The sequence below is a fragment of the Psittacula echo genome, assembly GCF_963264785.1.
Source record: "Psittacula echo genome assembly, chromosome: Z".
Classification (NCBI taxonomy): Eukaryota; Metazoa; Chordata; class Aves; order Psittaciformes; family Psittacidae; genus Psittacula; species Psittacula echo.
In genome coordinates, this window is record NC_137742.1 from 16,559,431 (window position 1) to 16,574,703 (window position 15,273).

Genomic DNA, 15,273 nt, shown 5'->3' on the forward strand with positions numbered 1-15,273 from the left:
CACTGGGAGGGAGGGGAAGAGAAGGGTTCAGGTCTCCAAAACAGGGACTCTATTGTCTCTTCCCTGCACCCATATTTTACAATGTTCACATGCATAATGAAGGCTTTAGGCTTAATATTAATCAATTTGACAATATCCTAACTGATTTTATATTTCTGAATTCCATTCTAAACTGCTGACAAATTGTGCTTACTGTGAACAGATCCACAAATGCAACTCCTCAGCACAAGTTAGAACAACACAAAGGCTGCTTTAAACAATATATTGTTACTTGCAGCTTCAAAGATATCCAGACACTAGGCATAGTGAGAAATAGCTGAAGCACAGCCAACACCACCACAAAATTTGAGTGGAGGCCAACGAACAATATGAAGTACATCACTGTGCTGGCAGCAGAGTAAGAAAAGATCCCTTTCAACAAGGTCCAGCTTCCTAACACAGTCTTACAGGTCTTCAACAATTTAAGTTGAAGGATCAGGAGACTTCAACAAACTGACGAAATAGGGAGGGCAAAAGGGAAACCAATACAGATCTCACTCTCAAAACTAGACTTCACAGTGCAAGGCCATCACACAGTTACCATCATAACTCATCTATTATATCCTTAGGTCACGGTAACCTATTTTTTTGTTAATAGTTTATTTTTCTTTAAAATGGGAAAGAGGGAGAAGAATGAGTAAATATATGACCAAGCTAACTTACACACTGTTTAAAGATAATAGCCTAATTCTTCCCTAAAGAGCTGCCTGAAGATCTGGTTACAACCAGAGCAGTAATTTTTGGCTCAGTTTCAAGATGATACAAACTGCCTTCTTTTATAAAATTAAGGCTGCAAGAGTTTATATGGAACATTAACAAAATCTTTCTGAATGGAGGCTCATCTGCTTCCCAGCGGAAACACTGATGTTTCTTTGTTCTTGTGGGCTCAAAAATAAAAAGAAAAAAAGTACGTGGGCCATAAGGAACAGTGCCAGGTGAGAAAAAGGCCCTTCTCCATGCTCAGCCATACCGTGTTTCTCTCAGAAATGTTTTTTTCAGAAGGACAGTAAGACTGCAAAGCATGTCTCTTACGGTCACATTCAGCAGGCAAGGGACGAAATTAGTATTATGGCTGCCAGCCTCAGGAGACTTGGTACAAACAGGTCTGCAAGTAGACATGAGGACTAGGGCTCGAGGTGGCCAGACCACTTCTGTGTCACTGTACCCACACATTGGAAAATACTGTTAAAAGACCATGTGGTACCTCTTCCTTAATCTTCCCAACTGCCTGCCACAGAGGGGAACAAAGCAGCATGTGCTACATATGTGTGCACTCCCAGGTTGGATGTCTCTAATGAGGGTACCGGCCTTTCTACACTAAACAGGTTCTTCCAGATCCTTTCCCACCCACCCTGCTCTTTGAGAGCAATGAGATCTTAAGGAACCAAGGTGCCTGGGATCACCCATGCTCCCCTTGCACACGGAGGCAGCAAGCTAAGACCTCAGGAGCTGGCTGCAATTCTGACATGTCAGATTTAAAACAGAAGTAACATGGGAACAGATGAGCTTCTAGAACAAATAACAAAAATCTAAATAAGCTTTATAGAAGAGCAAAATACAACTTAGCAAAACAAAGACTGAAAGAGCTATGATTATTTGCCCATAAAGATATCAGGAAGAGTAAACATGGGTATGAGAAGAACAGATGAGCTGCTTCAACTAAAATAAAATAAGAAAAGCCACAGGAACAATTTTGGCTGAAGAAACTAAAAATTAACTTGGCTATGGTTGCATGTGGGCTGGCAACCGTTATATCAGTGAGGTCAGGCAGAAGCTTCCCCCAGGAAGAGGAAATGGAGCAAAGGAGCAAGCTGCATTGCTGAACTCCACACAGTATGAATGGCAGTGCATGGAGGGCTGCAGGGAGCTGTGTCCCTGAACGGGGCTCTTCCTCCCGACACCTGCCCCTACCTCAAGGAAACACCAATGTGGTGAGAGGACAAGACTGGAATATGCAGCAACACACTGCAGTGGTGCAGCGATTTCAAATGCGGGGTAAGGAAACAAACTAAACCTTAAAGCTAAACCTCCAGGCTGGTTCCCAAGGTCACCGCATCCCAACGCGCTGCCGGGGCCGGGCTTGCCCTGGCGCCGCGCTCTACCCTTCTCCTAGCCTCCCAGCTCCCGCGGGCCAAAACCGACACCCAAACCCGTTGTTTTTATAGAGAAACCCAGGCTCATGGGTCGGTTCTGTCTATGAACGGCTCTCCTTCGGGGCTGTGGCCTTCCGCTCGGGCAGGGTTCCGCTGAAGGGGAGCGAGGAGCCGAGCGGCGGCCCGTGGTCTGTGTCCGCGCGCTCGCCTTTACCTCAACCGCGGCGCCCCGCGCCCGGGCGGCGGGAAGAAGGATGCGGCGGCTGAGCGGCGGCAGGAGGAATTTGTACGCCGCCATCTTCGTGCTGCTGGGCTCTCGGCGAAGGGGAGCGGAGGGGCAGGTAGCGGGGCAAGGCCGGGGCGGTGGCTGCTGCTCTCCAACGCCGGGAGAGGGGAGCGGCGGCAGGCGGGACCCCGGAGCCTGAGGGCGGAGGAAAAGAGGGAGGCTGAGGGGCTCGGCCCTGACGTCGGCTGCGACCGAGGCGGGGCCGATGGAGGGACGGGTGGGCCGCCGTGGGAGATGAGGCGGCAGCCGCCGGGGCCGCGGCCGCCGCGTCTCACCTGCGGCGGCCTCCGCCGCCCCCGCCAAGCCAGGCAGGGACGCGAGAGCTTCGCAGCCCACGGACACTACCAGTTTTGCTCTATAAGCCCCTCACAGACACGGAAAAGGCATGTGGAAAAACTCGTCAGTGCTAGTCCTGTCAGTTTTAAAGGATGGTGATTTCCCCCTCCATCACTTCCTCAGGCAACTCCTATGTGCCATTGCAGATGTCTCTCTGTGAAGTCAAGGTGGCTTAAATTTCTGCCCTACCACTTTCACAGAATCATTAGGATTGGAAGGGACCTCTGCAGATCATCTGGTCTAACCCCCTGCCAACGCGGGGCCACCTTGAGCAAGTTGCACAGGATCATGTCCAAGCGGGTTTTGAATGGCTCCAGAGAAGGAGGCTCCACAACTCCTCTGGGGCAGCCTGGTGGCAGTGGTCTGCCACCCTCAAAGTAAAACTCTTCCTCATGTTGAGGTGAAACTTCTTGTGTTTTAGTTTATGGCCATTGCTCCTTGTCCTGTTGACGGATGTTTATTTATGTTGACGTTTATCATGAGATCGATCCCCTTTCAGTCTCCTCTTCTCTAAACAGGCCCAACTCCCACAAGCTCTCCTCACAGAAGAGATCCTCCAGACTTCTGATCATCTTTGAGGCCCTTCACTGGACTCTTTCCAGTAGCTTCTTGTCTTTCCTGTACTGAGAAGCCCAGAACTGGACACAGTACTCCAGATGTGGCCTCACCAGGGTCAAGTAGAGGGGCAGGATCACCTCCACTGACCTCCTGGCCACACTCCTCCTGATGCACCCCAGGATACTATTTGCCCTCCTGGCCGCAAGGACACACAGCCAGCTCATAGTCCTTTAAGGACTAACATCACAAGAAACAATGGAAGGACAGAGGTTTTGAATGGTTAAGTTTCCACTGTGTAGCCCTTAGGGTGAGCCAGGCTCCAGTAAGCACATGGTTTCCACAGGGCACTTGGACGCTATGTTTGGGTGGGAAAATGTTACTAGAATAGATGTATACTCGTTTAAGCAGCCACGTGATGTGAACTGCTGGTGTTTCCGCCCCTGCTCGAAGGAAAATTCAAAGCATGCCTCTGCCATTATTTACACTGTCTAAAAATACCCCAAACGATTAGCACATGCCATAATGATGCCTGATGGAACAGAAGGATTCACAGAAAACTGTGAGCATTTGTTCAGATGAAGGAAAAGACCAATTCCCCTCACACACGTGACAAAAGGTCACACTTCCTGCAGGTCACGCTACTTTTCCTTTGTTTCCAGCCTGTCTCCAACACAGCTGCTGTGCTTAGCCATTGAGATATGAATATGCAGCAGGACAGTTTACAATGAGGAAACCAAGGTTTTAAAAGAGTGCTGCCAGTTTCCAAAGTGTTAGTGCACACCCAGCCCATTGTATTCAGAGCACTGGTCAAACCTTGCAGCCTGTCTGTGGCCCTGCCATACGCATTTTAAAAGGTGGTGGTACCAGTTGTTACAGTCCATGTTACAAACCTTGCAGATGCCCATAAAGCGCAGCGGAGACACCTTTGCTGTCAGGAAGGTTTAGGGTTAGTTTTATCCTAAATATTCACTATATCTAACTAGTCAGTTAAGTCTGAGGCAGTTCCAGGTGTAAAAAGCTACAAATTACACAGGCTTAAAGAACTGGAAAAAAAAAAGTAATTGTACAGCTTGCATTCTTCCATGGCTAAGCATCAGCATAAAAGTTTTAGAGGATGGATTGCTGATCTTCAGTTCTACCTAAATTTCATATAAACATGTATATTCCTTAAGTCAAGTTTCTTTTCTTAAAAAAAATTCATAAGCATTGAAAAACTTGTGTAAAACAAGTTTATTCTCTTCAGTTCAATAAATACCTTCCTTTAAATCAACAGTGTGCATTCTCAAACTTACCAAAGCATTCACTCCTGAGTACTTGTTACATACCCTGAGAGCATTTATTTTGCATGGGGTCTGGGCTATTTGTGACTGCATCCTTGCAGGCTGAAGGAAGGGGGCTAACTGCATGCAGTTGGTATAGTGCATGAGTCTTTGTACTTCCTTGGAACAACTATTTGCAAAGCTGGTAATTCTGTTTATACAAATTACAAGTTTTGAACTGGAAAGCGGGGGGGATATACCTTCTCCTTTTCAGGTGCTATAGATTATCTAAAATCAAAATTATTAAAAAAAAAAATAAAAATTGTGCAAAGCCCATGTGCTACAGACTGCAAAACTTCTTATTTCGTCCTAGACAAGCTTCAAACATACTTGAATGGGTAGATGAAAGAATTTGTTCTGGAGTAGTTTATAAAGCATAGTAGATCATCTCCTTTGTCTTAATTTTTAAGATGTCTGAAAGCTCTTCACACAAGGACTACAACTAAGCAGCCAACATGAAATAAGCCTCTGAAATGATCAAGAATACTTTTAGTATGATCTTAGTTTATTCACTGAAGTAAATCACATGACAGTGGTAGCATGCAAGTCAAACACTCTTCAAGGTCAATAGCATTTACAAATGAGTAGTGGGAGAGTTTTGAGCCGTTGATGCCAAAAACATGTCAGCAGTGAGGCATTCTGGAGCTCCCACAGGTTAAACATTATATACACTGTATAACACCAGCTTACTTTTACTACTACCAAGCATAATAAAACGTCAAAGTCAGCACTCCAATACAGTGAAATAATATTTCCCAAACAAGCACCACCAGAGAGTTAACAGATAGGCAGGCTATTTTTATATGTTTGGTTTACTTGTAAAGGGGACAGAACAAGAACTCTGAGACTAACAACTTTGTTTCTAGACAAATTTCTTAAAATTTGTTTACCCTCAACCCTGATTCTAGCTAACTGAAATTTAGCAATTTACCTTTCTTTCTGATGCATTGCAATCTGGGAAAGAAATTCACTTACTGAGGCAAGAAAATCACATACGGAGTCACATAGAAGGGAAAATTCTTTAGACTATGCAGAATACACAGAGAACACCTAAACTGACATCCAGTGTGTTAATAGATCTCAGTCCTGAAACAAGGGTGTTTAAGTACTTCTGAGTATTACTCAAAGTACTGAAGTATTTTTTATATTAATCATTGAAAAGCACTTGAAACCCATCTTTGGATAAAGTGGAATGAACCTAATTCCCTTGTTACAGGATGAAAATGTAAAAAAAAAAAAAAAAAAAAAAAAAAAAAAAATTATTTAACAGCTTCCTCATCTTCCTGCAAGGATGGAGTACTATAGGGAAAACAAATAAAGAAATAATATAAAACTTTTGATACAGACCTAAAAGCATTATATGGTTATAAATACATTCCAGCTGAGAACATAAAAATAATTATGGGCTCCTGTGTGATACATTCAGTTATTTTAAGATCAACTCAGAGAGCTTACAGGAGATATATTTAACTAGGGAAAACAAAAGGGCTGCCACCTGCATCACCAATGATTACACAAGTAAGCCACAAGAACTTAAATATTCAACTTATTAACAAGGCTCCAGTGAAAGGAAGGTCATTACAAAGAAAAATGGATATTTACAGGTCTAGTGAAAAGTATACATGTTAAAAATTAGCAGGGATTTGGCAAAAATTCATACATAATTAAATATAAGCACCAAAGGCAAAATTAAATTGGGAAACGAAACAAAATACTCAAAAGCGATCTTCTAGACAGTTACAGAAATGTAAAGCAAATGAGAGAACCACAGAGCCAAGATTTTTGAAGGAAATAACAAGCAAGGTATTGAGGAATCCCTGACTAACTAACTGCTGACTAACTCTGGCAACATTTTCTCTTCACAGTCCTAAGCTTAAGATGAAAGGCAATACCAAACTATGAAAGGATCCTGGAGCTATGTAATAAGAAGAATTAATAACCTTCTCTTTGGCAAAAGAAGTTCTTTATCCCTGGAGGAACTCTGAGCAAACAATAGAAGGTCAACAATTATTTTTGTTACAGTATCATAGTAGAAGACAGAAGCTCACCTAATTAAGAAAATTTCAAAAACCTAATTGGATGAGGAGCGGACATTGTGAAAAATAATCTGGCATGATTTTTTTCATAATAATCCAGTTACCATTAGAGCTGTCTTACATTTTAGGCAGGATGCCTGCTTTCATATAAACAATACAGAAGTTTCTAGATCATGTCAGTTTATCTTATCATTATTACAAGCTAAGATAAGCAACTATGAAGAACTTGGAAGCCACTGAACATTTTATACTTGGTCAAGATCAGAGAATTAAAGTTACCGCAGCAAGTTACTCACTTTGACAGCACTAAGAAATAGCCACTGAAATATCAGCAGTTAAAAGTTAAGTAGTTACAACAATTCTCTAGTCTTAAAAATACAAAACTTCAGACTTTCTGCTCACTTCAAATGCTGCATCTCAATTCAAACCCACAATATTTACAAGGTGTAATTATGCAGTACTTAAAATTAAGGTGTAATTTTTGTTTAAATACAAAACACAAAGTCTGTTACTAAGCATGATCCTTGGCACTCTAATTTATGTTCATATATTGCTTCGTTAGTAACTGTCATCAACACTGTCTAAATTAGTTAAGTGTAATAACCTTCAACAGTGACAGTCAGTATGTCTACTAGTTCTGAAGAAGGGATAAGTGACTTATCACTCCTTTACAGCAGGAGTGAGATAAAAACAAAATGCCTATTCAGCAGATACTTACAGCCACTAGCTACACAAGTTCCATATGTTTGCGTACTGATACTTACGGAGGCTGTTCTAAACTCTTATTCAGAAAACCTTACTAATCTCTTATTCCATATTTTTGACAGGATTTTTTTTGTTGCAAGAATGCAACAGAACAGGAAAGTCTGTTCAGCCCCTTCCTCAGTCAAGCTGAAAGAATGGGATTATATTACAAGTCCATACCAACAGTGTTGTAAAAGAGTAAAGGTAAACATAGCAAATTAAGCTACAGAAATAATGAACTGCAAACAGGAATCCTACGCAGCTGTCACGCTGCAAGTCAGTTCATGTTTGGTAGCACTACTGTAACAAGCTTTTCTGGATTCTGCAATGCAACTCTACATTAAAAAGCTTTCAAACAAACCTCATCAACAACAGTATACTTTACATGCAGAGCCTATGAGGACTTTGTAAAATTACTAGTGAAGAAATCTTCTTTCTTTCGTTCAGTACACAACTTAGGACAAAAAGCACAGAGCCTTAGGATGATAGTGCAGAACTTTGTTTGCAGATGTGCACAGTAAACAGATCACACACACAACCCCCATACCTCACAGCTGCTAGTGCCGTACAGTAACACTACCAGACAGTTGCCAGAGCTGGAAATGAAGGAAGCAACACCTGCCTGTCTGCAAGTTTCACCCATCTCTGGTTTCCTCTCTGAAACTTGGACTTTGTCATCCATTTCACGGGTGTGGAGCTTCATTGGCAAACACCATTTCTTGGCTAGAAGAGTCTTCTAGCATGCAAACTCACACATGCAATCCAAGCCCTTGTAACTAATCTATCATCTACTGACTAGGAAGACAGTTCCCTGCATACACTGACAAAAACAAGTGCCAATCCATTCTCATCTGAATTGATATGCCTAATTCTTCTAGTCCATCCAGCTGTTGGAGGAACAGCTGTCTGGAGTTCAGAACAGCTTCCTCTCTACAGTGGGCAGCTTATCAACAGTTTGGTTAATATTCTCAATGATGTAAAACTAACAAGAAAAGCTGACAGTCATTTCCTGTGATATTTCATTTTTGTCACGATCAATGAACAGAAGAATTAGTAATGAAGGTAACTTACCTTTCACATGAGATGCATGGTGAAACAGGAAACTTTTGTTGTTACGTTTTGTAAAATTACCTAAAATGAGTCCCTACTATTCATTCATCCATCTTTTTAAAAGGCCTCTTCGAATCACTCAGTCTGGGGTTTCCCTTGCCTCTTCCCCACTTTCAGTCAAGTTTGCCTGTCTGACTTCTAGCCTAGTTCTACAAATACACACTCAAAAGGAGCCTGGAAGCCTGCCAAGACTAACCAGCAGGTTCTCTGCATTTGCAAGCACAAGGCTGCTTGCTGCAAAGCTCGGGGGCCTCTTGCTCTTAATTTCTGTACTGCGCTTTTGGGGTTTTGCAGAATTTCCCTTCATATTGACATAACTACCACAAAACATCGCCATTAAAAGCTGGACGATCCTGAGCGCAATGGTGACACCCCGTGGCAACCTGCTGAACTCTCAAACACAAAGGGCTTCAAGGTGTTTGACACTGTTTTCGTTCAGCAAAGATGCCTCTTCTCAGCTGAGTCGGAGGCCCTAATAAGGTGCTACTACTATAGCAAGTTTGGCATAGGATCTTTACGTACCAGTGGTAACCACAAAGACTGAGTTGTAGCTAGCTACTATGGGAATGTCATACGGAGTCTCAGATCCCACATAATTTTAAGGCACCTTTAGAATGTGTCATTCACATGACTGTAGATTATTCACCCAAGTGATAAACATGATGCTTTTTGGTTGTAGTGCATTTAAATTGTCAATAAATTAAAGCAAGTGCTTCCTGAATTTCATTCAGCCTGCAAGTTATCCACACCAGGAATCAGAACATATGTCAACAATCTTGGATTTCCCAATTACCTCGCAGGGAAAAACTCTGATTACCATTAACATGGTTTGCAGCTCCAGCAGCTGTACACCATAAGGGAGGAATTACCTGTGACAAGAATAGGTCTTCAAAATCAGTGTGCTTGTATTTATTTTCCTATGCCTTTGAAAGTTAGGGTATTTGGTTGAACTTAGGTTGAAGTGAGTTCCCTTGGTAGTTACATTCCCAGGTAGCAGATTTCCAGCAAGCCAACCAGAACACCTCAGATACTTCAGATCCTGCTCCATGCTTAACATACAAGAAACATGAACTTCTTGCCCTAGCAAGGACAGTACCTGCATTTGCATGGTTGAACATTCAACTGCAACATAGGAAAAGGGGCAGGAAAGCTTTTAACATAGCTGAGATTCCCAGTCATGTTCATTTAAAAGACACAATTACATGAGAACAATTTAAAAAGCAGTATTGTAAAGTGGGAAGAAGGGGAAAGAGAGTAGAACAGCTGTTTAAACTGGTACTCTTTCAAGAGAAACACTTGCTAAACCACAGCTTGACATGTCTGTCTCGCATTCTCAAGTACACACTGCATTTTATCCATCCCATGATCCTTTCAGGAATTTTGCGGTTTGGTTTTGTTTCTCAAGAGAATCCCCAGAAGAACCAGAAAAGCGTTAATGCTAAAGTGCTACATAGATTGATACAATACCCCAATTAGTAGATTTAATATTTCTATGATCCAAAAGATTCAACTTTAGAAAGCCTCTTACAGTAGCATAGAACTTTACTAAAAGCCAGGTAAAGGTTCTCCGAGGGTAAGTTATACATTACAGTTTCAGAAGGAAGTTAAAGTCTCAGCTTACAGCACCCAGATCAGCTTATGATCCAACTGCAGGCTAGGTCTGTGGAAAAAATGGAAGCTTTCAGTCAGATAAGTGAGCTGACCTTACACACGAAACCAACACATGACTCTGGGATTAATACAGTCATACATGGGAACATGCAGTTAGGGACATGAGCTTGGTCACTGTGACCTATTGACATTACTTCTGCATTAGCTAGAAGTCAGCCATGAATTACATACATCCTAAATTACATACACAGTTACCAGTTGCAGACCGGGGTGAAGACTGCTGTAAGCAAGTTCTTCCAAACCAACATGTACACCATAAATGAGATGTGGCAGACACAGGCATTCTTCTGGATAAAGGCATCCACAGTGCACACCATTATTTAATTATTAACATTGTAATAGAAAAACACAGGTTTCCTTGTTGCAAGTAAACTATTTCCTTCCATTACAGAATATTGTACACTTTATACTTGCTTTTTGAAAAGAAACTACTTCATCTCTCCCTCAAGCATCACGAAGCAGTTCCTATCTGTCCATTCCTAATGTTCCCTTATTCCAGGGAGGTCACTTTCAGAAGAGAGTGGTTCCAACATCAAAGTTCAGTGTATGCCACTTTTAAGAATCAAAAAACAAACTGTTAAATCATTTTGTACATCCAGAACCTATTTAAATGTAAATCAGATACCGTGTTGTCCTAGTTGCAGGTGACTATAACGTAAGAAAGCAGCTGGTTTACATTTTGTCAGGGCACCACCCAAACTACATACAGAGCAGAAAGCAGGTAAAACAAAGAACAGTCGTGCCAGGTTAGGAAAACAAATGTACGACACACCTACAATGTCTACTGATAGTTGGCCCTCACATGTCTCCAGAATGAATATATTTCACATCTATTGACACAAAAGGAAAATTCCATTACAGATCTCTCTTATGCCCTGATTTCATATTTGGCATCAACAGTATGAATAAGAAATGCTCTGATTTGGATATATTTCAGACTGAATACATAGCCATATTTTAAGAGGACTAAATTTGATACTTCCTTATTCAGTGCCATGACATTATCGACTATGACACTGAGTCCTGGAAATTATTTCATAGTGCTTAATCCCATGAACATAGAGGCAATCTTTGGTAACTATCTTCCACTTTCCTAACATTATTCTGAATAAATTCCAGTTTAGCCTTCCCTGGTAGCCACAAAGCCACACAGTGAAAGACAGAGAACATGCTGTTTCTTTTTTGAATCTGAAGAACATTTGAAAGGTAATACCATAATATTGACCACCTTTCTCACAGATATTATTAGATAAAATAAACTCATGAAGTTCACATACAATAAAAACCCTTGATTGTTAGTTTCTGTAAATAAATACCTTTTTTTTTTTCAAAAGCAGAAATATTTCATTCCAACAATACAGTATGAAAGGCATGAGGACAGAATATTCTATAACATAGTTTAATAAATTCAGATTCTTTTAAGTATTTATATAAAAAGCATTTCTTGTAATCCTCAGATAGTACAGTTTATGGTGCAAGTCTCACATCTGAATGCAACAATCCAGTTGTTAGTGATGCAGCTCTGACCACAAAACAGATTTTGAAGCTGGCACCTCCCTTCAGTTCACCTTTTTGCTCACCAAAGCTCCTTTATTGATTCAAACTGAAACAAGATAGACCAGAAGAAAACTTCAAACTTATTTTGAGCAAACTTCTGTTGCTCAAATCCACGAGACAAGTATGACTAAATGTCATTAATCCATATAAACAAGTAAAAAGAGCAAGTAGCTTGGATTAATTTTTGTAAACTGCTCCTTAGCCACTACAGGAACACCACAATAGCAAAGCCTCATTTCTAAGACAGCTAAATCAGCATAATGCTCACCACACACAAAAATTCTGATTAAATCCTGAATTCATACTAAGACCCAAGACAATGGAATTTGTCCCTGGTTTAAGTAATTATGCTTTTCTAACAATATCAAAGGTTGTACTTTTCTTAAATGAAAGAACACCAAAGAAAGTAATTTACTTCTAATTTCTTTGCTGACAAAAATATACCATTACTACTTAACATTTTACAAATATTCCCTAATTTAATTAATTCACCAGATATCAAATGCATTTGTGAAATCTGCTGCACAGCTGAATAAGCCTACCTCATCTTTCCTTAGTGTCTCAAGTTACAATTACTGTGTTAAATTCAGAAACAGTTGCCTGACACTTAAATTACCTACAAAATTTATGAGGATCACACGTTAGTCATGCTTGCAAAATAAGGGCAAGAATTCATTCTGAAATCATAGTAATTCAGTGTCATTCTAAGATGCTGTACCACACACAGTATTATAATTTCTCCCAGGTTTTACAGGACTTGAAGCATGCTGCTATAAACTCATATTAGCCAAGTACATTTGTATTAATATCCATGATGTCTTCCCTTTTCACTTCAAAGACACACTTTGATCACAGACTCTACAACTGTTAAGAATCTGCTATATAAGCAATAATTTCTGACATCTTTTGAGTGTTGTTTGACTAAGTCTAATTTTTCCATCTCTGTCTTTCAATTTTCCAATTACTAAGTACTTCCACCTCCACACATAATCTTTTTTTTAACTTTCCTTTTTTTTTCTTTTTCCTTCTTTTATTTTTTTATTGAACATTAAGAGTCAGTTCATAACCAAAGCAAATAGTAACTGATCTAGTAATCATCACCAGGTTTGGTAACCTCTGGCCAGAGGACTAATTTGCTGAAAGGAAAGTGTCTCTCTTACAGCTTTCATTCTAGAGCTCAAAACCACATAGAATCAGAGGGCTGAGGGGTCCCTTCCTTGCAGTCTACCTCCTCCTAACTACTGTCCACTTTCTCCCCAAGAAATACTATGACTTCATTATCACTGCACTTAACTGCCATAATTAAAGAAAATTTGTAAAACCTTGTCCTGGGTTCAGCAGTAGCAGTCATTTTTTTCTTCTTCTTAGTAGCTGGTGCAGCACTCTGGTTTTGACTTTCAGCCTGGGAACAGTGCTCGTAGCACCGATGTTTTTAGTTGCTGCTCAGTAATGTTTACTCTGACCAAGGACTTTCTGAGTCTCATGCTCTGCCAGGGAGGAAGGGAAGCCAGGAGGAAGCAGAGACAGGGCACCTGACCCAAACTAACCAAAGAGGTATTCCATACCACAGCACGTCATGCCCAGTAAATAAACTGGGGGCAGTTACCCGGAAGGGTTAGATCACTGCTCGGGTTGGGCTGGGTATCGGTCGGCAGGTGGTGAGCGGTTGTATTCTCTTCCTTTGTTATTTCCCTTATCATTATGACTATTGGTGGTAGCAGTAGTGGTTTGTGTTATACCTTAGTTACTGGACAGTTCTTAATCTCAACTCGTGGGAGTTACATTCTTTCGATTCTCCTCCCCATCCCTCTGAAAGGGGGGGGAAAGGAAGCAGGGGGAGGGAGTGAGCGAGCAAGCTGCATGGCTGAGTTGACAACTGGGCTTAAACCACGACAAACCTGCTGCGAGGAAATGCAGGAAATTACTCCCCCAGACCCACACAGTTATATTACAACACTAAGGGAATCTTAGGGTAAAACACAGCTGCTAATTCCAGAGTGGGATGCAGTTGGCATGCACGGAATCTACCCAGTGACAGTTCCCCAAGCAACCCTGCAGCCTTGCACATCCTGAGATAAACTGACCAGAGTGTGGAGAGGAGCAAAGGCTTCAAGGCCAGGCTCTGCTGTACTCCCTGCAGGAGCGGAACTTGCAGGCACCATATACTGATAAACCACACAGCAGCTGCCAAACAAGGAAACCGGATTTGTACTTTTAAAAGCAAAGCAAGGGAATTTTACACCAATTGGTAACAAAGTGTGTGTGACCAGAGTCACTCAGCTCCATAGGCACAGAGCGAAAAGCTGAAACCTGTGTTACTATGGAGAAGCCTGGACAGATGCAACGGCCTCCCACAAGGTCAAGATGAACAACACTGATGAATGAAGAATTGATAGCAGGAGAGGTGGCCTTGCCCTTGTGTAGACAGATTACAAAACAGGGCTAACGAATCTCTAATTGGGAAGGACAATCCTTGAAGCCTGATACATCTTGGAAGCACATGGACATTGTCAACATATGGCTTCACACATCAGCAAAACTTGAGTGTCCTTTTGATGAAAATGATGTGACCTTATACAAATTAACTGACACTATACAAATTAACGGACACCTTCATACATGGTGGGAGTGTTACAGGGAGTTACTAACCTGAATCACATTGTATAAATATGTGAAATTGGGAAAGGGAAAGTAGGGATGACTCATCATAACTTCTGGGATCAGTCAATGGGCTGAACCTGTCTTCTCCCCCACAGGGATGCCTATTGGATAAGAACTTTATCTTATCCGTGCTGAATGACTAACTCACACTAGCTGTTATTAGTGATTACAGTCTGATTGTGTATCATTTCAAGCTTGTTTTTCTAGACACTACCTTAGCACTAGCAATCTCTGAAACTTACCCTGTCACAAACTTGTATTTTATATATACGCTTGTATATATATACTTGTATATATACACTTGTATTTTTATATAAACTTGTACACATAATAAAAGACTTCAGCTGAAGTCTATTTTGTGTAAGTTTGCAGAGACCTGAACATTTGAAATAAAGGATTTGACTCAGTGATGCTGTCAGTGCAGGTCCCTGAATAGGTCAGTCAAATCACTCTCAGATTTGGTGGGCTGTCAAGTAGGGTCCCCATAACAGGACATGAACAGGTTAGTTGGGCATAAAGGTCTCATCTTTCCTGGGACACTGGCAGGCTGGTCAAAATATAATGTGACAATGTTGGCGTGCGGGACAAATTTGGACAGGTAGGTGCAAGCACTAGCAATCCTCAAGCGAAAACCACTGATGAAGTCTGAGACTAGGATTGGATCCAGCTGCGCACAGCTCTTCTGATATTTGGGGATCAGCTGGGAAGCAAGGGTCTCCTTGCTGAACCCTGTGACTCAGCAGGAGTATCTCCCTAACCCATCTTGCCCGCTGGCCTTAGGCGAACACCCCTTTGGTGACACCTGCACAAGTTAAAAGTTCTAAATAACAGTAACTAATCTTGCCAATAATGGTAAAAGTGTA

The 15,273-nt window shown here is 41.4% G+C and overlaps 1 protein-coding gene across 2 annotated transcripts in view; it reads right to left on the reverse strand.

The window, feature by feature from the left end:
- OXCT1 (3-oxoacid CoA-transferase 1) overlaps positions 1-2,448 on the reverse strand; it is an 84,436-nt gene extending 81,988 nt beyond the window's left edge. The window contains exon 1 of one of the 2 annotated variants that reach the window (XM_080637586.1): positions 2,347-2,448. In XM_080637586.1, coding sequence (XP_080493712.1) covers positions 2,347-2,430 — 84 coding nt within the window. In that variant the 5' untranslated portion in view covers positions 2,431-2,448. The remainder of the gene's footprint in view (positions 1-2,346) is intronic. The other variant, XM_080637585.1, reaches the window with a different exon arrangement.
- Between the last annotated feature and the right edge of the window lie 12,825 nt (positions 2,449-15,273).